The sequence below is a fragment of the Phocoena sinus genome, chromosome 7 (assembly GCF_008692025.1).
Source record: "Phocoena sinus isolate mPhoSin1 chromosome 7, mPhoSin1.pri, whole genome shotgun sequence".
NCBI classification, from domain to species: domain Eukaryota; kingdom Metazoa; phylum Chordata; class Mammalia; order Artiodactyla; family Phocoenidae; genus Phocoena; species Phocoena sinus.
The window spans coordinates 10,029,240-10,055,763 of record NC_045769.1 but is presented as its reverse complement, the minus strand read 5'-3'; the positions used below and the strand labels follow the sequence as shown (position 1 = coordinate 10,055,763).

The following is a 26,524-nucleotide window of genomic DNA, read 5'->3' as shown; positions in this document are numbered from 1 at the left end:
TGCTACAAAGCTACAGTAATCAAGACAGTATGGCACTGGCACAAAAGCAGAAATATAGATCAATGGAACAGGAAAGAAAGCCCAGAGATAAACCCATGCACATATGGTCACCTTACATTTGATGAAGGAGGCAAAAATATAAAGTTGAGAAAAGACAGCCTTTTCAATAAGTGGTGCTAGGAAAACTGGACAGCTATGTGTTAAAGAATGAAATTAGAACACTCCCTAACACGATACACAAAAATAAACTCAAAATGGATTAAAGACCTAAATGTTAGGCCAGACACTATAAAACTCTTAGAGGAAAACACAGGAAGAACAGTCTTTGACATAAATCACAGCAAGATCTTTTTTGACCCACCTCCTAGAAAAATGGAAATAAAAACAAAAATATACAAATGGGACCAAATGAAACTTAAATGCTTTTGCACAGCAAAGAAAACCATAAACAAGACGAAAAGACAACCCTCAGAATGGGAGAAAATATTTGCAAATGAAGCAACTGACAAAGGATTAATCTCCAAAATATACAAGCAGCTCAATATCTAAAAAACAAACAATCCAATCCAAAAATGGGCAAAAGACCTAAATAGACATTTCTCCAAAGAAGATATACAGATCGCCAACAAACACATGAAAGGATACTGAACATCACTAATCATTAGAGAAATGCAAATCAAAGCTACAATGCAGTATCCCCTCACACCAGTCAGAATGGCCATCATCAAAAAATCTACAAACAACAAATGCTGGAGAGGGTGCGGAGAAAAGGGAACCCTCTTGCACTGTTGGTGGGAAAGTAAATTGATACAGCCAGTATGGAGTACAGTATGGAGGTTCCTTGAAAAACTAAAAATAGGACTACCATATGACCCAGCAATCCCACTCCTGGGCATATACCCTGAGAAAACCGTAATTCAAAAAGAGTCATGTACCACAGTGTTCATTGCAGCTCTATTTACAATAGAAGGACATGGAAGAAACCTAAGTGTCCATCAACAGATGAATGGGTAAAGAAGATGTGACATATATATACAATGGAATATTATTCAGCCATAAAAAGAAATGAAATTGAGTTATTTGTAGTGAGGTGGATGGACCTAGAATCTGTCATACAGAGTGAGAAAGAGAAAAACAAATACCATATGCAAACACATATATATGGAATCTAAAAAAAATAATGGTTCTGATGAATGATTCTGGAATAAAGACGCAGACGTAGAGAATGAATCTGAGTACATGGGGAGAGGAAAGGGTAAGCTGGGACGAAGTGAGAGTGGCATGGACTTAGATATACTACCAAATGTAAAACAGATAGCTAGTGGGAAGCAGCTGCATCCTACGGGGAGATCAGCTCGGTGCTTTGTGACCACCTAGAGGGGTTGTGTAGGGAGTGTGGGAAGGAGACGCAAGAGGGAGGCGATGTCAGTATATAGGTATACATATAGCTGACTCACTTTGTTATGCACCAGAAACTAACACAACATTGTAAAGCAATTATACTCCAATAAAGATGTTTAAAAAAAAAAAGAAAATATGGTAAGAAAACTATTTCATTCACACATACCAAACTTATACCTTTATGTGAACCCCAAAATGATGAAGAGTGCTATATCATTAAGAAAAATAGAGCAGGGTATGGATTCAGACTACCGTCACTCAATGAGCTTATTCTGTTAGTCGTTTGATATTTTCATTCCTAAAAAAGTTATCACTTTGAACAAGAGCCTTAAGGGTATACATGCTTTTGTCTGCCCCACCAAGAGGTTCCCTGATGGCCATCTGCCTCATACCTTGCAGCCACTGTGAGTTCTGGTCTTCATCAGGGGCGTGGTGGTGCACAGCTCAATGGCCTCAGGCTCATGGAAAATGACTGCTGGCAGAGGTTCCTTTTTCAGTGTTAGGACATTCAACTTAGACTTCAGCATGGTCTGAAAGTGCTGGAAAGCAGAAAAAAAAAAACCAGAGTTAACTCATTTGGAATTATACAGGGTGCAACTGTACAGCAAACCCAGTAGCAAAATCTTTGTTTTATGAATTCTGTTTTACTAGAGCAGGCCAAAAGGTATCAAGTGAAATAGAAGGAAAAAACTGTCAGGATACCACCAAAATGAAACTGTGAGAGACAGCCAACCCCTACACAGAAGCCATGAAAACACGGGGCAGTGGTGAGTCACCAGGACCTTGCTCTGAGAGGTTCTTCCAAAGTGATACGTATAGATGAGATTCTAGACATGTAATCCATGCTGAATTCAGCAAAATAAGTGAAGATGTTGGGAAGGGGATGTTACAGGAGATACTTTGGGGAAAGTCTAGAGGTAATGAAAAAGGAGAAGAGCTGATGAAAAACACACACACACAGGACTTCTGTTTTCTGCCTTCTCTACTTCTGTCATGCATTGGCTGTAGAACTTTAGAAAATTCGCTGTTTCTCAATGGACCATTTTATCTGCTGCCCCAGGCCAGGACTCCAGGTAAATATTCATTCTATACGCAACTCCTGTTGGCACTAGTCTTGAAATATGCCCAGAATCCAGCCATGTTTAATCACCACTATCTATCTATATACCCAATCCAGGCACCATCATTGTTTGGTCTATTATAGCAGCTTCCAAACTAATCCTGCCATTTCCAACCTTGCCACACAGCAGCCAAAGGGGATCCTTCTAAAATCCCACCATGGCTGTCACCCTTCTGCCAAAAGTCTCCCAAGTCTTCCCCACTCCTCACTGAAAAATTCTAAGTCCTTACTTTGGCCTTCAAGCCCATGCATGATTCAGGGACCCAAAGTGGCTCTAACCTCATTTTCCATCCATTATCCTCCCATTTTCTTGGGTCCAGTAAACGATGAATGATAAATTCATGTCAATAATCTAAAATTAAAAAAATTTTTTAAACTTAGAACAGGATTAAACAGCAAATTAAAAAAAAAAAAAAAGGAAGGAAAACCACCATGATTCCAGAGAGATTCATGGAAGAAAAGAAAAAGCTTTATTGTCAGTACTTTTAATGGCACTTTTTTCTACTTTTTGAATGGAGGACATTGATTTTCATTTTATACTGGGCCCCACAAATTATGTAGCTAAGTTTGGTACACATAAATACTCAGTAGAAGCTGTCTGAATCAATGAAGTCTCCCAAGTACCTAAAACATCACCTGAAACCTTACAGATGTCCAAGGAGTATTTGTGGAAGGTAATGCAGGTAATAAAATGAAAGAAAAATACACAGCACAAATGTAAAAATAATGATCTATAAACCAGGGTTCATGAAGTATACCTGCTCACTACTTCATCCAACTTGATCTTTCTGGACCTGCTATGGTTTGTAAAACACAGTACTGAAAGAAGTGAATGATGACATATATACACAAGTACATTCACCTAAATATAAATCACCAAAAACAGTTCCCATACAATTCAATATAAAGGCAGTAGTGGTTTTGAAATCTGTATCAGGATTTCAAGGCCTGCATTTCACAAGTCCACACAGAATCTACTAGAACTCCAACTGACCACTTTGATGATCAGTTTTACATGTTAACTTGGCTAGGCTACCATGCTCAGATATTCAATCAAATACTAATCTAGGTACTGCCATGACCGTACTTTGTGAATGTGGTTAAAGTCCATAATCAGTTGAATGGAAGTAAGGGAGATTATTTTAGATAATCTGGGTGGGCCTGATTAAATCAATTTACAGGCTTTAATAGGTGAGCTGAGGCTTCGCTGAAGAAGAAATTCCACCTGTGAATAGCTATTTCAGTCTATGTCAGAGTTCCACCCCACCCTTCCTGACAGTCTGCCCTAAGGATTTCAAACTTGCTTAGCCAGCCCCTACAATCACATAAGCCAACTCCTTGAATAAACCTCTTAATATATATCTCCTAGTACTTCTGTCTTTCTGACTTAACCCTAATTGATAAAGCCACGTTTCAGAATACAAAGTTGCCAGCTCTGATATTTTTTAAATGGGAGAGAGACTTGCACTTAGGTCTCCCAAGGAGTAGTGATTTGCAGTTTTTTAAATGTAAGGAAATCTTCATATTAATTGCATAAATGCAAGTCTTCACATTAATCTGGAAGTTCCTATCTTTGCTCTTAATTGATTCCAGTCCAAGAGGGTGCAGGTTTAGGGTTGCAAAGTGGTCTGGGAAGAGCAACAGAGATCCCTGGGAGGGACAGCTGAAGTTAGTTTGCCTCTGTGAGCAACTACCTGGAGCTATGGGATGAAGATGATGAAGGGAGAGGGGCTCAGAAGACAAAGTAATGAGCAAGTGGGAACACTCTCCCTCGGCTGCCGTTTTGCTGGCGCTCTACGAGGGGTACATGAAATTGAAGCTCAACTCAGCCTGACTCGTGCCACACAGGAAGGTCCCAAAGATGGCACTAGAAGTGGCCCTGTTCTCATGCGGGTTGGACAATCAAGCTGCCCAGAAGTTCTGACACTGTCTTCCTGTCCCCACTATAATTCCCGTCAGAACCAAATGGTTCAATTACCAGGCACACAGAGAGACTGGAAGTTACAGATGGGCACATGTAAGGCCCCCTTGCCTGGGAGCTAAGTAAAAGAAATAAGCTTAGGGATAGGAAAATAAGGGAGTTCAAATTCCAACTTCAACACAATGTGTGGTGTAACCTCAACTACACAATTCTACAGAGTTTGGGCATCTCCAGCCAGGTAGATAGCTGCCCTGTAATCACTCACCAATCCAACCATCCACCTTTACTCAACAGCCCCACTCAGCCAGCACTGTGAGAGGCACAGCTGGAACAGAAATAAAATGTGAACCTCTGCTTGAAAGATTTCTCACAATCAAGAGAGACTGTGAAATCAAACGACAACAATTCTACATGAGAAGTTCCTTACAAGAGCTAAAGAAAAAGGCTAAGACAATATTTGAAGGTGAAATAGAGAAAGTTTTTTTTTAATGTCTTTAAAACATTAAAGAAAAAAAGTGGTTTTTTTTCTTTAATGGCATTGTCCTTTTTGTCCACTGTGAAAGGATGAAAGTAAAGAAGGAAATAAAATGTAGATTATGTGCTGAATCATTGAGTCTACAACAATACATACTTCTACAGAAAATTAACATTTTTATGTAACTCTGAGTCTGTCTTGTAAACCTTCAGTGGTCGAAGTGTAATAGCTAAAGCTGCTTCTGATAAGAACACCCTTCTGCCCCCCCCTTTGGGAAACTCCTCCTCTACCATATGCTGCTTTGTGAAATGGGGCTGTCATTCATAATTCCCCACCCCCAATGGAAAGAATACGTGACACAGGCTGACCATCTGAGTAACCCCATGTACCTGGCCAAAGGAATTGGTTCAGATGAAACTCAAGATTGGCTGAACAGAATCACCTGGGAGGTTGATATGTAGGCTTTTTGCTAAAAGGGGGTAAAGAGTTCAGAGCTGCTGCTGACCTTCTCTTCCCACGAGGTCTGTCGGTGAATGGTAAGACCACACAGAGACAACAGGAGAGCTTAGAAATGGAAAGTCACAGACGACAAAGCTGAGCCCCTGGATCCAGCTGCATCTGACTCAGATCTATCCACAGACTTACTGACAGAATGAACCAATACAGTGGCTTTTATGCTTAAGTGAGCTTGAGTTAGTTGTCTGATCCAAAAAATTCAGAGTCTCACCAATACAAAACTACTTTTTAATAAAAAACCATCTGTAAAAATAAAACGGAGATAAAAGTTTTAAAAGGACCTCATAAATGGTAATCTGCATAAATGAATAGCAACATTATCTTTAAAAAAAATAGTGAATCTTGCACTTAGTTATTGGAATAGGCTGAGCCGTAATGACCAAGCACCAAATAATAATCCAAAGAAAGTATTATAGTCCCTAGGTTATTAATATTTAAGGCAAAGCTCTCTGAGCTACTGCCAAAATAAGAGGAATCCCAAGTCTCAAGAGACAGGCGAATACTGTACCTGCAATAATAACACAATTCTTGCTGAGTAGCCAAGACCCATTTGCTATAACCGACTCTGTCAGAACTGCATGGCCTTATACTTCCTGGGCCTCAGTTTTCTCATCTGTCAACTTTAAAATGCTTGTTATGACCAGTCAAAAATAATATCACTTGTTCTTTGCATGGACATACAAGTGCAATAAAGATAATGCAACCTCAAATAACATAATCCAGTAGCATCATAAAAAGACAACACAAGGGCAATCTAATAGAGTAGCTTGGAAGAGCTACAGTCCCCAAATGACGGATGCACAGGGTTCCATAAAGAAAATGTGTTATTCATTCTTAAAGAAGGGACGTGAATAGTGTTGTAGAAAATTAGGGCACTGCCTAGGACAAATCAAACAAAGCTCTGCTTTCTACATTTGGTGCTTTATGTGCGATCCTAAAATAGAGCCTCTAAATCAAGCCCCATTATGCAGATGGGGTAATCGCATGCCCTGTATAATTTTACAGTTGGCGCTTCCTACTCCTATTCAGACATTAATCTCTGACAGTTTAGCAGGCAGAGATTTACATATTTTACCAATTCAAATCCAGTGTATCTCACCTTTGTATTGATTCTGCATCCAAAATACAGAACTTCTTTGGAAGGCAAATCCTGCCTCCTCTTTTTCTAAGATAACTGGAACACTGTCTTCACACAAATTAGAGGGAAGGCATTAAAGGTTTTAATCCCTGGCTCATCTTTGCATTTTGAAGGCTGACTAAAATGGTCAGTTTTAACTTGCAAATTACTGATTCAGTAATGCCCTAATCAAGCTTCAAAAATATTGCAAATGTTCTCAAGAGAACCACAAGGAACAAGTGGGTGAATGGAATTAATGGAAAAATACTCAGTACCCCAAACAAATGTTAATTTGTACAAGTGTACAAAAATCAGTAGGGCTCTGACTTTCTACACATAATCATTTTATTACTTTAGGGTTCTGTAAGAATTAGTGGAACTCAGTTGTGGTTTCCTTACATTGTATACCACTTGTCTTTTAAAATAACAAGTGTATTCAGGCCCCACATATGAATAAAGAAACAGGTGTGATGACTTTTGTGTCCTTTCATAAATTAGATCTAATAATCTTTTGCTTCTATTTAATGTATATTCTCAGAGTTCTGCTTTTAAATATTTATTCTAGCACCTTTACCCAAAAAATCCCATAAAAATGAGAAAAATATTTTGTTAAATAAACAGCATATGATTTGTTAGATGATTAGGAATAATTACATGAGTGAATAAAAGAAAATTTTACTTAAATTCAACTTTCATTTAAACACATTTTAGTGCAAAGGTTTTGTTTATTAGTTTTTGTCCTTTTTAAAAGTAAAGCAGGGGGCTTCCCTGGTGGCGCAGTGGTTGGGAGTCCGCCTGCCGATGCGGGGGGCGCGGGATCGTGGCCCGGTCCGGGAGGATCCCGCGTGCCGCGGAGCGGCTGGGCCCGTGGGCCATGGCCGCTGGGCCTGCGCGTCCGGAGCCTGTGCTCCGCGGCGGGGGGGGCCGCGGCGGTGGGAGGCCCGCGTACCGCAAAAAAAACAAAAACAAAAACAAAAAAAAAAAGTAAAGCAGGGTTGGATAATCTCTCCAAATCTAGTAGGCATATACAAAATTGCACTCTTTTATTTCAAGAATTAAATTTTTAATGCAATTTGTGTTGATCCGGTATTTCAAGAAAAGAAAGACATACACCAATTTGGCATGAAGCTTCTTGCTGCAAATTATCCTAGTAACTGCCATATTCAAAAAAGTTACAGCTTAAAGGCCTACATCCAGATATTCATAAATTTAAGACTGTCTATATCTATTAAACTGATAGCTATTATTAAACTAACTTAAAATACTCATGTTCACACACCCATACTTATTCATGCAGTTTTAATTATGGAAGATTTCTTTTGAACATCACAGATTCTCTCAAGAGATTATGTGGGAGAAGCATAAAAATAACTCCATGCCCACAGAGTATGCAAAAAGCCCCCAAGGCTTGTGAAAGACTCACTCAGGGGAGTGTGTGTATGTGTGTTTGTGTGTGTGTATCTACTTATTTACTTTTTGTTACTGATCTGAAATACATACATATGCACATACACACACAAAAATATACCTATGTGCTGCATCCCTAGCTTCAGAGGTTTCTGTAATTTTCTAAACTATTTTTGTATATGTTAACAGTTAAACAATTTATTGTTGAACACAGGTTGCAAGCTCACAGCCTGAAGGCATACTTAGCCTGTAAATAAGTTTTATTTGATTCACAGACTGCTTTATGATCAAAATTTGAAGTAGTATTCAAAAACTGAGATACATATGATTAAAATTTGCATTTCTACTTCTCTTGAAAGATCAGAATATCTACAAAAGCAACTTGCATTCCCTCAGGGCAACAATGAGCTCCAGCTGTTGCTGCAAACGCCCTTATTTACTCAGGCATTTTCCTCTGCAATTCACCATGGTCCCTCCTTCCGCCAGTGCCAGATTTCCCTTCTATACTAAAGACCAGTGGGACTACCCTGGTGGCTCAATGGTTAAGAATCCGCCTGCCAATGCAGGGGACACGGGTTCAATCCCTGGTCTGGGAAGATCCCACATGCCGCAGAGCAACTAAGCCCGTGCACCACAACTACTGAGCCTGCGCTCTAGAGCCCACGAGCCACAACTACTGAAGCCCTTGAGCCCTAGAGCCTGTGCACTGCAACTACTGAGACCATGCACCGCAACTACCGAGCCTGCGTGCTGCCTGCATGCCTAGAGCCCATGCTCCACAACAAGAGAAGCCACCACGATGAGAAGCCTGCACACTGTAATGAAGAGTACTAGGGATACCCCATGTGCAGCAACGAAGACCCAATGCAGCCAAAAATAAAAAATAAATAAAGACCAGTGACTATTTATGCCTTACCAACTTCACTCCTATACTTGCTTGACCCTTACAGGCATCTGAATTTGCAACCCCTGATGGAAAACAACAAATGCTAAGAGCATAGAACAAAAATTCCACCCACTCATGAAAAAAATTCAAGTACAGCTGAATTAACTCATACCTATATTTAAATTATGAATATTCAACTAACGGAGTGTGAGTGAATGATAGACAGAAGTATTAATAAAATGGGCCAATTGTCTGGTCATTCCACATAATTAAGTATGGGATAGGAATAAGCATTTAGAAATCTGTTCTTCTCTAAGTTATTCTCACATGCTCCTGGTGTATGAGTGTCTTATTGCACTGAATTCAATTAAACTGCTAAAGATCAATATTTTTTACTTCGGTTTCAATCCAGATGGAGTAACAGGAACCAAGTAGATCCTGCCACCTAAAACAACCAAATAAACTAGAAAAAAAATATGAAGCAACAGTTTGTGAGACACTGGATATCAGGCAATGAAGGACAGTGATCTCTGAAAGATGTGACACAAATGAGATAAGTTATAACTGTCCGGCTTACTACCTTGAGGGAGTCTGCAGGCTGCCATGAAGGGAGGAGAAGGGCCCTGCAGAGTCCCTGAGCTAAAGGTGACAGAGACGAAAGCCCAGGGAGACAAATAAAAGGGGATATCTGCACACAAAGAGAACTTTGGAAATAGTTGTGTACTAATCAGAGCATACATGAAAGGAAACCAACCAAAGGAAAAGAACCACTGGAAAGAACTAGAGATGAACGTGCTGGTGCTCACAGCGAACCAGCAATATTGTCTGTTTCCACCAATGAATGGAAAAACTCATGAGTCATAGGGCACTGGGTAGAGTACTCACTGTCTAGTCACAGTAGCAGGAAATAATTAGCACTAGACTAAATGCCACTCTGATTCCACCTGCAAATCTTTAAAAGATGATCCAAAATAATCAAAGTACTTCAGAGTAATTTACCTGAATTCCACAAAAATTGTTGGAAAATATTTATAGGATTACAAAAATATCCAGCAACCAACAAGGTAAAATTCAAAATGTCTAACATCCAATCAAAACTCACCAGGCATGCAAAAAGGCAGGAAAATAGAACCCATAATAGAGACAAATCAATTAATAAAAACCAGCCAAAATGACACAGATGTTATAATGACCAGGTAAAGACATTAAGACTGTATTTCATATATTCCAAAAGGTAAGCAGAGGTATTGAAAACATAAAAAGATCCAAATTTAACTTCTAAAGATAAAAACTATAATGATAAAGGGGAAAAGCACACTGGGTGCTACTAACAGATTTCATTATAGAAAAAAAACATTGGTGAACTTGGAGACATAACAATAGAAACTATTCAAAATGCAACAGAGAGAAAAGAAGAAAAAAAATGCATCAAGGAGCTAAGGGACAACTTCAAATATCCTGATATATGTATAACTGGAGCCCCAGAGGAGAAGTAAGGAAAAACAAGAAAAAAACTGAGGAAACAGCTAGAAATTTTCTAAATTTGAGGAAATTATAAACCCACAAATACAAGAATCTCAATAAGCCCCAAGCAGAAGAAATAGAAGAAAATTACACCACAGCAAATCAAGAATTCTGGGTATAGAATGAAGGTAAAATAAAATTGAAACAATTCATTGCCAGTGGACCTTTATTCTAGAAGAAACGTTAAAGAAAGTCAGTTGGGCAAAAGAAAAGATGAAAATATAGATCTATAAAAGGGAATGAAGAGCAGAGAAGAGAGTAACTACATGGACTAATAAGTTTCTTTCTTATAATTTAAAATTCATTCAAAGATAATGAATAATTATCTATAATTTATAATAATTATCAGATAATTTTGACTATTCAAAATTACTAAAAATAATAACAATGTGGTACGGGATTTTAGCAGATATAAAAGTAAGATGCATTGCCACACTAGCACAATGGTCAGATAAGGTAAAAATGGAAGTGTACTATTGTAAGGATCTAACTATATATGACGTGGTTTAATATCATTTGAAGGTAGGTTGTAATAAATTAAAGGTGTATACTATAAACCATAAAGCAATGACTAAAATAACAAACCAAAGAGTTATATATAAGTATAAAGAAGATAAAATGGAATCATAAATGGAAGGCAGAAATAGAGGGAAAAGTTAACCAAAAAAAAGATAAGACAAAAAGAAAACAAATAAGATAAAAGATTTAAAATTAAACGTGTCAACAATTGTATAAAATGTAAATGGCCTAAATATCTCAAATAAAAGAAATATATAGTGAGATTAAATCAAAAACAAAACCCAACTCTAGGCTGCCTATAAGAAATTCACTCTAAATATGAAGAAGCAAATAAATATGATAGACCACAAGGATAAGTAGACAAAAAACACAAATACGGTTGGCAATTTCAATACTGCTCTCTCCAAAATTGATAGAATGAGTAGACAGAAAAGCTGTAAGGATATAGAAGATTTGAATAGCACCATCAACCAACCTAACATGATTGATAATTATAAACCACTTTACCAAAAAACAGAATTCAAGTGTACATAAAACATTTACCAAGACAGACAAAATGCTGAGCCACAAAAAAAGTAAATTTAGGATTCAAGCTATACAAAGTAATAACAGAAAAATACCTGTAAATTTTCCAAATATATGTAAACTAAATAGCACACTTCTAAATAACCCATGGATGAAAGAATAAATCAAGAGGTAAAACAGGAATTAGTCTGAACTGAATGAAAATGAAAACATAATACATCAAAAATTCTAGGATGCCGCTAAAATGGTACTTAAGGGAAATTTTATAGCATAAATGCCAGTATTAGAAGTATTAGAAATAGATTAGAACTGTAGAAGAAAGTTCTCTATTCAACAAACTCAGCTTCAAACTTAAGAAAAAAAAGCAAAGAATAAATGAAACCCAAAAGTAAAAGAAACCAAATAATAAAGACAAAGGAGAAATCAATGAAATATGACACAGAAAATCAATACAATCAACACAGTGGCCTATCTTCAAGTTCACTTATTTGTCCTTTGGTTGTGTCGAGTCTACCGATGAGTTCATTAAAGTCTGTCTTCATCTCTGTTACTCTGTTGTTGCTGTTTTTGTTCTTGTTTTCCCTAGCAGTTTCATTTGATTCTTTCTTACAGTTTCTCTTTGCTGAAATTCCCCATATGTTCATGTATGCCCTCCACTTTTTTCTCTAGAGCCTTTGATATACTAATGACAGTTATTTTAAACTCCATACTCAGGTCGCCACTGAGTCTGGTTTTACTAAGAGCTTTGTCTCCTCACAATGGAGAAGACAAACTATTTTTTCTCTTGATTTTTTGTACATCTTATATTTTTTACTGAATTCTAGACATCATTTCAGTAGTGTAGTAAATGCATTTATACCGGAAATGGACCACATTCCTTCTACAGCTTAGTGAGCATTAGTGCAGTGTGTCAAGTCAGTCTAGCCTGGAAATCATCTGGGTTTGGGCTTTATTGCTGTAGTACAGACTTCAATTCCACCAGCGTTTCTTTGTCTTCAGGGTAGGGTCTAGTTTGCTGGGAAGAATGTCTCAATACTCGTGCTCCACCCTCAGCTTTCAGACTCCTCTGTACACCTGAGTGAGACAGTCTCTCTTGACACTTCTTCCCTGCCCCTAAAGGTTGACTGAAATTTCTTGATACTAGGTGCTTTCTAGGGCATGTCCTGTTCCTTTAGTCTTGGAAATTATGCTCTCAATGGTCTTGACTTTGCTACAAGGGACCTCTACTGTTCTGGATCCAGGCTGGTTTCTCACCTTTCCCCTAGATGTAGAGGACTTTTTCTTTTCTTCTCCACAATTTACAATGGGTCTTCACCTATGCACAATGGGTCTTCACCTTCAACCACCATTTCTTGACTCCTTCACCTATACCTTCACCTAAGGTAGGATCTGCCACCCTACCTTAGCTGTGAAATCTTATGCTTCTTAGGGAGAAGACTGAGGTGAGGCTTTGTGCCTGATAGCCGCACGTCAAGGGAGGCTTGCTCTGGCCTACAGCCTGCCTCTCAATCCCTCTCCTGAGCCCCAGTGGCGGTCAGTTTAGAGAAGCCCGCAAGACAGTGTGACTCCCCCATGGGTATACAGCCACCGTGGGTTCTATACTCTTGTGCTAGCCCATAATTGACTTTTAGCAAATTGTTAATAATTTTAGCTGAATTTTTCTTTCCTTCTTGTATCACAGGCCATCTTCCTCCCATCCTCTTCCACATGTGAGCCATAACTCATACGTAGTCGCTTTTTGGAGGCCTTAACCTCTGTATGTTGCAGGCTGGTTGGATGTACTATGACTTTGATGGATTCAAGAGAAGCTATGATTTTATAAACTATCTGACTTTTTCTTGCTGATAGGATGAAAGTGATGCATCCTAGGCAAAGGCATAAGTCAATTCATATTTTTAATCAGTTAAAAACTAAGTGCACTGAAGAATGCTTTGTGTTTGGGAGATACACATAAAATGTTGTGAAGTGCCTATTAGCATCATCTATCATTTCCAAAGGTCCTTTCCTCCAGACCCTGTTTCTTTCCATCTCAGATATTTACGGTTTCACCAATGCTGACTACTATCTGATTGTGGTCAGTTTCCTATCTCCCTTCTCAGATACTTCTTCTTAGAGATATATTGGTCCTATCCTCCCTCATAAATAAACGTAGAAACATAAGCCATGAAACTCTGTGGGAGGAACTAGCCAGCAATACAGACTACACCTTCCAGATGAACTAGACCAACTACCTCATTTCACTGATGAAGAAAACAAAGCCCAGAGAAGTGAAGATTAGGTAAGATTCTGAAGACTGTTTCTCACATTCTCCCAAGGGACTTCATTCGGGCCCTGAGTGTGGCCCCAGGGGCACCTAAATGTTCCCATTTGAAATGCTTGGCTTTATAGTGTCAGTAAATACCCTGCTCCTCAGGACCTGGCAGATAAATGTTCTGAACACACAGACATTTACGTCTACACACATTTGGTTTTATTTTCGCTTCATTTTTGCTAGACAAAATTCCTCTAGAGGACAATGCTTTGGTTGATGCAGGATTGAACATTATCTTGGCAGGCTGGAAGGAAACTTAAAATAATTTTGTGCCCAGGCTTCAAATGGTCAGGAAGGTGACATGACAGAGCTCTGGCAAGACCAGAGTTTGCTTTGATCAGGGGTCAGTGGAGAGCGCTACACTGCAGTCATCTACAGAGGACTGAGAATTCATTTGCTCTACATGATACCTTTAGGAGAGTCTTTTAAAAAGAGCAAAAATTAATCCACATTAAGGGAGACAGCAACTTTAATATTCTGTTGACTGTCCTCTCAATTATGATCACATCTATAAAGGCTTTTCTGAAACTCCTCACCTCCCAGCCCAGGTAGAATTAACCTCTCTGTCTGCTTTATGCCTGAACCATACCTGTACAATAGTGAGTATCTGCATAACACCTATAACACCTGAATGTACTGTTTACAAGGTTGTCTTTTCTTTGTAACCCTCATCCCTCACAAAGCACCTGACACAGAGCAGTCACGAAATAAATATTTAATGAATAAATGAATGATTAAGTGAGTAAAGAAAAACAACATAATTGGAATTTCAAACTACACACACGCCCAAATCACCCTGTTCTCATCTTCTTTCACTTCCTTCCATTTCTTGACTCCACACCACAGCTCACTACCATCAACTAGACTGTTGGGTTCTGAAAATCACCTTGGTAATGATCTCTGGTCCAAGTCCACAACCAGACAACAATCCAGCCTCACGTGTAGGGTGCTGACAACTCTCAGCCAAAGGTACCGTTACTAATGGCCATACTTGGTTCACAGAAATCACACAAATTTCCTTGGAAAGGAAGGAAATGCCTGCAGCCCCTCAAGATCCAACATGTAGGAGATGTAGGCCATCTCTCAGGCCAGTCTCACCAAACTACAATAGCAGAAAAGGCTCATCTCCACCCAGTCCTGGCAGAGATGGCAAACCATTTCAATGAGGAAAATGACTCCCTCTTGAGTAACAGCCAAAAGGTCCAAACATCTGAAGAGGGGTTTTCTGCTTTCCTCCAAATGGTTCAAGAATGGAATTTCCTTTCTTACTCCAGGGAACCCACAAGCAAATGTCAACTATGTTATCAACGCAGCATATGTAAGAAAACAAGGCAAGAGTAGGAGGAAGAGAGGGAGGGAGAGGAAAATTATTTAGAAAAGTCTTCATCAAAAAAATAAAATAAAAAGAAAGGAAAAAAGAAAAGAAAGTGTACTACTTCCCTAGGGCTGCCATAACAAGGTACCAAAAACTGGGTGACTTGAAACAACAGAAATGTATTGTCTAACAGTTCTGGAGTCAAGAAGCCCCAAATCTAGGTGTCAACAGGGCCATGGTCTCTTTGGGGGCTTGAGGGGAGAATCCTTCCCTCCCTCTTCTAGCTTCTGGAGTCTGCTGGTGAGCCCTGGCATTCCTTGGCTAGTAGATGCATCACTGCAGGCACATGGCTGCCTTCTCTGTGTGTCTTCACATCACGTTCCCTCTGTGTACGTCTGTCTCTGAGTCCAAATTTCCCTTTTTTGTAAGGATACCATAGTGGATTAGGTCCCATCCTAATGACCTCGGTTTAACTTGATGACCTCTGCAAAGACCCTATTTCTAAATAAGGTCACATTCTGAAGCAACAGGGATTAGGACTTCCACATGCCTTTTTTGAGGGAGAAGCAGGCACAATTCAGCCCATAACAGAAAGAGAAGGCACTCACCATGTGGACTCTTCATGGCTTCAAGCTTATCTGGGCACAGATATATCACTGGCCACTGCCAGTCAGTAGTACTTGTTTTCACTGCACCTGAACCCAAGGTAATGCTAAATGCCTCAGGACCAGACACAGAAAGTGGGCAGGACTTGCCCTGGGCTCGTCTAAGTTCAGTGGATCTGAATCTGAGTCTAAACTGCACAGTCATGAAAATGCCAGTGGTTCAACAAGCAGCCCTGGCCCCCTGAAGAAGCAATTCTACCCTGTGGTTAGTCTGTTTTCTAAGCGTTCTTGAAGGCCAACTGCACCTGATACGTGTCAGCTTTCATTACCACCTTGTGCCCTACCTGCTCTGACATTGCTGGAACTGGAACACAATAACACATCTCAAACTTGTGCTGGTTTATTTTGACTCTTATTCATTAATACTCTCATGTGTTGAATCAGAGACTCTGCTGGGTATACAGTGTTGAATAACACAAGCATGCTTCCTGTATTCATGGAGCTGAACTTCAATGAGGGAGACTGACACTGAGGAAGTAAGAGTTCCCCCATTCCAAACAAAAACCATTCGTCACCTTTCTTCCTATTATTTGAGTCACAAAGTGCTAAGAAAGCCTACAGCTGACACTCCTGGTGCCCTGCCTTTAGCCCTAAGGCCTTCCCATGTCTGGCTGCCCTGTAACTTCACCATCAGTACCTGCTTCTCTCTGCCAGGGGCCTTTCCCAAAGCCAAAGAAGCAAGTGCAGTGGATGAACATCGTTGGGAGTCCTCAGTCAGTGAATGACATAGAGTCAGAGTATAAGTACCCCAGCTCCCCATCCTTACAAGTGGTTTAACTCTGAGTTGGGGGCACTTTTTTGTTTCGGTTTGGCTTTACGCTTGGTTTTTCACATTTCTGAGAACTTCCCGCAGGATTAAGTTTGATGACACAGCTCACTGCCTCCTCTCCTGCCCCACCTCCCTGCTCCCGACCAATGTTTCCTGAACTTCCCAAAAGGCTACTTGCACTTAAATCTCAGGGTCTATTTCTGGAAGAACCCAAACTATTATAAAACCTAATTTCCCTTTAATTCACTTTTATTCAATTCACAAACTATTGATTACAGGCATTCTATTGGTACTTGATAATATTATGAAGTTCATAGTCAGATAAGGGAGAAAAAGCTGAAATTCAACCAGCTTAAATACACGGCAGAAGGACTTCCGGGAAGATGGCGGAAGAGTAAGACGCGGAGATCACCTTCCTCCCCACAGATACAAAAGAAATACATCTACACGTGGAACAGCTCCTACAGAACACCTACTGAACACTGGCAGAAGACCTCAGACCTCCCAAAAGGCAAGAAACCCCCCACGTACCTGGGTAGGGCAAAAGTAAAAAGAATAAACAGAGACAAAAGGAAAAGGACTGGACCTGCACCAGTGGGAGGGAGCTGTGAAGGAGGAAAGGTTTCCACACACTAGGAAGCCCCTTCGTGGGCGGAGACTGCGGGTGGCGGAGGGGGGAAGCTTCACAGCCACGGAAGAGAGCATAGCCACAGGGGTGCGGAGGGCAAAGCGGGGAGATTCCCGCACGGAGGATCAGTGCCGACCGGCACTCACCAGGCCGAGAGGCTTGTCTGCTCACCCACCGGGGCGGGCGGGGCTGGGAGCTGAGGCTCGGGCTTCGGTCGGAGCGCAGGGAGAGGACTGGGGTTGGAGGCGTGAACACAACCTGCAGGGGGTTAGTGCGCCACGGCTAGCCGGCTAGCCGGGAGGGAGTCCGGGAAAAGTCTGGACCTGCTGAAGAGGCAACTGAATTTTTCTTCCCTCTTTGTTTCCTGGTGCACGGGGGGGGGGGGATTAAGAACGCTGCTTAAAGGAGCTCCAAAGACGGGCGCAAGCCACGGCTAACAGCGCGGACCCCAGAGACAGTCATGAGATGCTAAAGCTGCTGCTGCCGCCACCAAGAAGCCTGTGTGCGAGCATAGGTCACTATCCACGCCCCTTTTCCGGGGAGCCTGTGCAGCCCGCCACTGCCAGGGTCCTGGGATCCAGGGACAACTTCCCAGGGAGAATTCACGGCGCGCCTCAGGCTGGTGCAACGTCACGCCGGCCTCTGCCTCCGCAGGCCAGCCCCGCACTCCGCGCCCCTCCCTCACCCCCCCACCCCCCCACCCCCCCACCCACCCCGGCCTGAGTGAGTCAGAGCTCCCAAATTAGTGGCTCCTTTAACCCAGTCCTGTCTGAGCGAAGAACAGACGCCCTCAGGCGACCTACACACAGAGGCGTGGCCAAATCCAAAGCTGAGCCCCCAGGAGCTGTGCGAACTAAGAAGAGAAAGGGAAATCCCTCCCAGCAGCCTCAGAAGCAGCGGATTAAAGCTCCACAATCAACTTGATGTACCTGCATCTGTGGAATACATGAATAGACAACGAATCATCCCAAATTAAGGAGGTGGACTTTGAGAGCAAGATTTATGATTTTTTCCCCTTTTCCTCTTTTTGTGAGTGTATATGTGTATGCTTCTGTGTGAGATTTTGTCTGTATAGCTTTGCTTCCACCATTTGTCCTAAGGGTCTATCTGTCCGTTTTATTTTTGTTTTTTTAATTTTTTCTTTTGTTATCTCTTAATAATTATTTTTTTATTTTAATAACTTTATTATAATCTTATTTTATTTTACTTTATCTCCTTTCTTTTTTTCCCTCCTTCCCTCCTTCCTTCCTCCCTCCCTCCCTCGCTCCTCCCTTTCTTTCTTTCTCTCTTCTACTTCTACTAATTCTTTCTTTCTACTTTCTCTCCCTTTTATTCTGAGCCGTGTGGATGAAAGGCTCTTGGTGCAACAGTCAGGAGTCAGTGCTGTGCCTCTGAGGTAGGAGAGCCAACTTCAGGATGCTGGTCCACAAGAGACCTCCCAGCTCCACATAATATCAAATGGCGAAAAACTCCCAGAGAATTCCATCTCAACACCAGCACCCAGCTTCACTCAACGACCAGCAAGCTACAGTGCTGGACATCGTATGCCAAACAACTAGCAAGACAGGAACACAACCCCACCCATTAGCAGAGAGGCTGTCTAAAATCATAGTAAGTCCACAGACGCCCCAAAACACACCACCAGACGTGGACCTGCCCACCAGAAAGACAAGATCCAGCCTCATCCACCAGAACACAGGCACTAGTCCCCTCCACCAGGAAGCCTACACAACCCACTGAACCAACCTTAGCCACTGGGACAGACACCAAAAACAACAGGAATCACGAACCTGAAGCCTGCAAAAAGGAGGCCCCAAACACAGTAGATTAAGCAAACTGGGAAGACAGAAAAACACACCGCAGAAGAAGGAGCAAGATAAAAACCCACCAGACCTAACAAATGAACAGGAAATAGGCAGTCTACCTGAAAAAGAATTCAGAATAATGATAGTAAAGATGATCCAAAATCTTGGAAATAGAATAGACAAAATGCAAGAAACATCTAACAAGGACCTAGAAGAACTAAAGATGAAACAAACAATGATGAACAACACAATAAATGAAATGAAAAATACTCTAGACGGGATCAATAGCAGAATAACTGAGGCAGAAGAACAGATAATTGACCTGGAAGATAAAATAGTGGAAATAACTACTGCAGAGCAGAATAAAGAAAAAAGAATGAAAAGAACTGACGACAGTCTCAGAGACCTCTGGGACAACATTAATTGCAGCAACATTCGAATTATAGGGGTTCCAGAAGAACAAGAGAAAAAGAAAGGGACTGAGAAAATATTTGAAGGGATTATAGTTGAAAAGTTTCCTAATATGGGAAAGGAAATAGTTAATCAAGTCCAGGAAGCACAGAGAGTCCCACACAGGATAACTCCAAGGAGAAATACGCCAAGACACATATTAATCACACTGTCAAAAATTAAATACAAAGAAAACACATTAAAAGCAGCAAGGGAAAAACAACAAATAACACACAAGGGAATCGCCATAAGGTTAACAGCTGATATTTCAGAAGAAACTCTGCAAGCCCAAAGGGACTAGCAGGACATATTTAAAGTGATGAAGGAGAAGAACCTGCAACCAAGATTACTCTACCCAGCAAGGATCTCATTCAGATTTGATGGAGAAATTTAAACCTTTACAGACAAGCAAAAGCTGAGAGAGTTCAGCACCACCAAACCACCTTTACAAAAACTGCTAAAGGACCTTCTCTAAGCAAGAAACACAAGAGAAGGAAAAGACCTACAATAACGAACACAAAACAATTAAGAAAATGGGAATAGGAACATACATATCGATAATTACCTTAAATGTAAATGGACTAAATGCTCCCACCAAAAGAAACAGATTGGATGAATGGATACAAAAACAAGACCCATATATTTGCTGTCTACAAGAGACCCACTTCAGACCTAGAGACACATACAGATTGAAAGTGAGGGGATGGAAAAAGATATTTCATGCAAATGGAAACCAAAAGAAAGCTGGAGTAGCAATTCTCATATCAGACAAAAGAGACTTTAAAATAAAGACTATTAGAAGAGACAAAGAAGGACACTACATAATGATCAAGGGATCGATCCAAGAAGAAGATATAACAATTTTAAATATTTATGCACCCAACATAGGAGCACCTCAATACATACAGCAAATACTAACAGCCATAAAAGGGGAAATCGACAGTAACACATTCATAGTAGGGGACTTTAACACCCCACGTTCACCAATGGACAGATCATCCAAAATGAAAATAAATAAGGAAACACAAGCTTCAAATGATACATTAAACAAGATGGACTCAATTGATATTTATAGGACACTCCATCCAAAAACAACAGAATACACATTTTTCTCAAGTGCTCATGGAACATTCTCCAGGATAGATCATATCTTGGGTCACAAATCAAGCCATGGTAACTTTCAGAAAATTGAAACTGTATCAAGTATCTTTTCCAACAACAACGCTATGAGACTAGATATCAATTGCAGGAAAAGATCTGTAAAAATTACGAACACATGGAGGCTAAACAATACACTACTTAATAACGAAGTGATCACTGAAGAAATCAAAGAGGAAATCAAAAAATACCTAGAAACAAATGACAAAGGAGACACGACGACCCAAAATCTATGGGATGCAGCAAAAGCAGTTCTAAGAGGGAAGTTTATAGCAATACAATCCTACCTTACGAAACAGGAAACATGTCGAATAAACAACCTAACCTTGCACCTCAAGCAATTAGAGAAAGAAGAACAAAAAACCCCCAAAGTTAGCAGAAGGAAAGAAATCATAAAAACCAGATCAGAAATAAATGAAAAAGAAATGAAGGAAACAACAGCAAAGATCAATAAAACTAAAAGCTAGTTCTTTGAAGAGATAAACAAAATTGATAAACCATTAGCCAGACTCATCAAGAAAAAAAGGGAGAAGACTCAAATCAGTAGAATTAGAAATGAAAAAGGGGAAGAAACAACTGACACTGCAGAAATACAAAGGATCATGAGAGATTACTACAAGCAACTCTATGCCAATAAGATGGACAACCTGGAAGAAATGGACAACTTCTTAGAAATGCACAACCTGCCAAGACTGAATCAGGAAGAAATAGAAAATGTGAACAGACCAATCACAAGCACCGAAATTGAAACTGTGATTAAAAATCTTCCAACAAACAAAGCCCAGGACCAGACGGCTTCACAGGCGAATTCTATCAAACATTTACAGAAGAGCTAACACCTATCCTTCTCAAACTCTTCCAAAATATAGCAGAGGGAGGAATACTCCCAAACTCATTCTACGAGGCCACCATCACCCTGATACCAAAACCAGGCAAGGATGTCAAAAAGAAAGAAAACTACAGGCCAATATCACTGATGAACATAGATGCAAAAATCCTCAACAAAATACTCGCAAACAGAATCCAACAGCACATTAAACGGATCATACACCATGATGAAGTGGGGTTTATTCCAGGAATGCAAGGATTCTTCAATATATGCATATCAATCAACGTGATACACCATATCAACAAACTGAAGGAGAAAAACCATATGATCATCTCAATAGATGCAGAGAAAGCTTTTGACAAAATTCAACACCCATTTATGATAAAAATCCTCCAGAAAGTAGGCATAGAGGCACTTTCCTCAACATAATAAAGGCCATATATGACAAACGCGCAGCCAACATCGTCCTCAATGGTGAGAAACTGAAAGCATTTCCACTAAGATCAGGAAGACAAGACAAGGTTGCCCACTCTCACCACTCTTCTTCAACATAGATTTGGACGTTTTAGCCACAGCAATCAGAGAAGAAAAGGAAATAAAAGGAATCCAAATCGGAAAAGAAAAAGTAAAGCTGTCACTGTTTGCAGATGACATGATGCTATACATAGAGAATCCTAAAGATGCTATCAGAAAACTACTAGAGCTAATCAATGAATTTGGTAAAGTAGCAGGATACAAAATTAATGCACAGAAATCTCTGGCGTTCCTATATACCAAGGATGAAAAATCTGAAAGTGAAATCAAGAAAACACTCCCATTTACCATTGCAACGAAAAGAATAAAATATCTAGGAATAAACCTACCTAAGGAGACAAAAGACCTGTATGCAGAAAATTATAAGACACTGATGAAAGAAATTAAAGATGATACAAATAGATGGAGAGATATACCATGTTCTTGGATTGGAAGAATCAACATTGTGAAAATGACTCTACTACCCAAAGCAATCTACAGATTCAATGCAATCCCTATCAAACTACCAATGGCATTTTTCACAGAACTAAGACAAAAACTTCACAATTTGTATGGACACACAAAAGACTCCGAATAGCCAAAGCAATCTTAAGAAATAAAAATGGAGCTGGAGGAATCAGGCTCCCTGACTTCAGACTATACTACAAAGCCACAGTAATCAAGACAGTATGATACTGGCACAAAAAGAGAAAGATAGATAAATGGAACAGGATAGAAGGCCCAGAGATAAACCCACGCACATATGGTCACCTTATGTTTGATAAAGGAGGCAGGAATGTACAGTGGAGAAAGGACAGCCTCTTCAATAAATGGTGCTGGGGAAACTGGGCAGGTACATGTAAAAGTATGAGATTAGATCACTCCCTAACACCATACACAAAAATAAGCTGAAAATGCATTAAAGAGCTAAATGTAAGGCCAGAAACTATCAAACTCTTAGAGGAAAACATAGGCAGAACACTCTATGACATAAATCACAGCAAGATCCTTTTTGACCCACTTCCTAGAGAAATGGAAATAAAAATAAACAAATGGGACCTAATGAAACTTCAAAGCTTTTGCACAGCAAAGGAAACCATAAACAAGACCAAAAGACAACCCTCAGAATAGGAGAAAATATTTGCAAATGAAGCAACTGACAAAGGATTAATCTCCAAAATTTATACTTAGCTCATGCAGCTCAATAACAAACAACCCAATCCAAAAATGGGCAGAAGACCTAAATAGACATTTCTCCAAAGGAGATATACAGACTGCCAACAAACACATGAAAGAATGCTCAGCATCATTAATCATTATGGGAATGCAAATCAAAACTACAATGAGGTATCATCTCACACCAGTCTGAATGGCCATCATCAAAAAATCTTGAAACAATAAATGCTGGAGAGGGTGTGGAGAAAAGTGAACCCTCTTGCACTGTTGGTGGGAATGTAAACTGATACAGCCACTTTGGAGAACAGTATGGAGGTTCCTTAAAAAACTACAAATAGAACTACCATATGACCCAGCAATCCCACTACTGGGCTTATACCCTGAGAAAACCATAATTCAAAAGAATCATGTACCAAAATGTTCATTACAGCTCTATTTACAATAGCCCGGAGATGGAAACAACCTAAGTGTCCATCATCAGATGAATGGATAAAGAAGATGTGGCACATGTATACAACGGAATATTACCCAGCCATAAAAAGAAACAAAATTGAGCTATTTGTAATGAGGTGGATAGACCTAGAGTCTGTCATACAGAGTGAAGTAAGTCAGAAAGAGAAAGACAAATACCATATGCTAACACATATATATGGAATTTTAGGGGAAAAAATGTCATGAAGAACCTAGGGATAAGACAGGAATAAAGACACAGACCTACTAGAGAATGGACTTGAGGATATGGGGAGGGGGAAGGGTAAGCTGTGACAAAGCGAGAGAGAGGCATGGACATATATACACTAACAAACGTAAGGTAGATAGCTGGTGGGAAGCAGCCACATAGCACAGGGAGATCAGCTCGGTGCTTTGTGACCTCCTGGAGGGGTGGGATGGGGAGGGTGGGAGGGAGGGAGACGCAAGAGGGAAGAGATATGGGAACATATGTATAACTGATTCACAAGAAAGAAGAAAGAAAATAAATTTAAAAATAACAAAATAAAAAAAAAATTTTAAATACACTGCGGACATACAAATGAAATGTCTGTAAGTATATAACAATTAAGTTTGCTGGAATTGGGTTAGGATAGGCTTTATGGAAGAAAGGACAACAGATCTGGGCTGAAAGTAAAGCTGTGTCTCTCAAAGTTTTCTACATAATCAGCCACCTAAGGAGCCCTTTTCAGACTTTTGTTTTTTCTCTAATTGCCTCCCTCACCCCCCTGACATTTTAATAGCACAGGTATGTTGTGCAGCTGTTTATGTTCTGTGGTACAGATATTCCCATTATAATATCTAATGTTTTTCCCATTCCAAGAACCAATTTTTGCCACCATTGAAAATGCATGAAGTAAAAAGGAGGGAAGGACGATACAGGTAAAGAAGCACCTTGAGAAGTGCCAAAAGATATGAATGTGAATAGCTTACAGAGGCAGAGATAAGTAGTCCAATTTGGTCTGTGATAAATTAAAAATGGCTGCACATTCTTTGACTCCCCTCACCTCAAGAGGAAGGGTCTACGTCCTTCTGGTTCAACCTTTAAGAGACTGGCAGCTTCCAGCTATTGTCTCTTCAACAGTAGGTCTTGGAATCTAGCCACCATGCTATGAGGAAGCTCAAACAGCCCCAAGGAGAGAAACATGCAGACAGGAAACAGCACAACCCAGCTGTGCTCCTAGCCAACAACCAACACCAACTTGCCAGCCACACAAACAAGCCATCTTTAAGTAGATCCTTTAGCCCTTGTTGAACTGCCTCAGCTGACCCCACAGAGCTCTGTCCAAATTGCAGATTTATGAGCAAAATAATTGGTCATTATTGATCTACATATCTAATTTTGGAAATGACATGTTATAGAGCAATACGTAACTAGAACATGGTGCTTGTAACCGCTACTCAAAGCTACCAAATCTCACAGCAAAGTCACTACACATTCACACACCACAATCTTAACCAGGCTTTATTCATTGCTTTTGACTGGGCTGCATAGTGAGAAACTCAAGCAAACGCTGGGTAAACAAGTTGGGTAAACAAGCTTAAGTGACTGACTCATTCATATGGTTACAGGTCGTACTTTGCTTGTTAAATATGTAATTTTTTTTTAATTTTATGTAAGGCTGTTCTTGTTTATGAGTCAATTAGCTTGTCAGTAAAAACTATCACAAGTCTTTGTGAACAACAATATTTTTGTATTTCCAAAAACCAGGAAGATAATAAATATTCTCAAGTAATAAAGAAAATAAGCCACCAGCCCTGAAAGAGTAGTTCAAAACAAGACAGAATCAAGTGGAAAATATTTTCAATTACACAGTGGGCAAACCTTTTCCACGCTCATCCTGGAGGACAATAGAAAGAGGGATAAAGGAAAGGAGTAAATAAGTGATTCTAATACACTCTCATCCTCATGTTACCCTAATTCCTCTCTGAGGGCTGCTGGTCTGAAATTATCTTTTGATCTAAAACAAACAAGACCATTTCCTATCATTGCTTCCATTCACCACCTTCAATCAAATATTGACCTAAACATGGGCCACTCAATATTATGATTCAGTTATTTAAAAAGGTATTTTTACAGGACTAACATGAATAATCATGGTATCACAAATGCATGATACAAATGACACACATTTCATTCATTTCCTCTCTCAGGAAACAGACCCAAGTGGACTTTCCAATTTTTTGCAACCAAAAGGTGCGTTTGCGAAAGATTTTTTCTTCCATAAAATCTCCTGCTAATGCCAGCTGGACTGTCAGAGGGAGAGGGAAATCCTGCGATTGCTTAAGATGGCTTTTACTCATTGCCTTCCATCATGCCCCTCAAGTACAACACAGCTCCCTGCACTTGTTCCAAAAAATAATATCTATCAAAGCTACAAATTCAAAGCAGGTGCATATTTAGCATATAACTTTAGAACAAGTTTATATTTCCTTAGTTGCGTTCAGCGTGCTCGTAAAATCTGGATTTTTGCAGTTTCATCCAAAGTTCCTACAACCTTTTTTTCTTAAAGACAATTAGCAAATTAAATTAAAAACAAGAAGGATAAAAAAACTTTGACTCCCACCAGTGAACTGGCTTGGGAAACAACCTTAGGTCCACATCTAAGCATACATTAATGGGTTCCATTTGGCTCAGAGATCCCCTCAGCTCACAGTCACACACCCAGCAGACTCTGGCCTGGGGACATATGGCTTTTAGTTCCTGGATTCAGCACACATTCCAATACAGCTTTTGCTCTATGTTGTTTCTGTTAGGTAACCAGGTCCTCAAATTCAAAAGCCTACATTCCGGCAAGTTTCAAAAACTTTAGTTGACACTGACAGCACTGATGATGCTCACACAAGACCTTTTCCTATAACATTCATTCTGCAGATGAGCCGCGGCTGGCTTCAATAATTCTTGAAGGATGTCTGCATCTACTATGTCATCTGTTAATGTTTTACTCAACCCTACCATGAAACAGAGAAAGGAACTGTAGAAGCCCGAAATACCTAAATATCTC

The 26,524-nt window shown here is 40.0% G+C and overlaps 1 protein-coding gene across 4 annotated transcripts in view; it reads right to left on the bottom strand.

Moving 5' to 3' along the window:
- PID1 (phosphotyrosine interaction domain containing 1) overlaps positions 1-26,524 on the bottom strand; it is a 266,673-nt gene that overhangs the window by 149,556 nt on the left and 90,593 nt on the right. For all 4 annotated transcript variants that reach the window (XM_032638063.1, XM_032638062.1, XM_032638065.1 and 1 more), the window contains one exon: positions 1,794-1,940. In XM_032638063.1, coding sequence (XP_032493954.1) covers positions 1,794-1,940 — 147 coding nt within the window. The remainder of the gene's footprint in view (positions 1-1,793; positions 1,941-26,524) is intronic.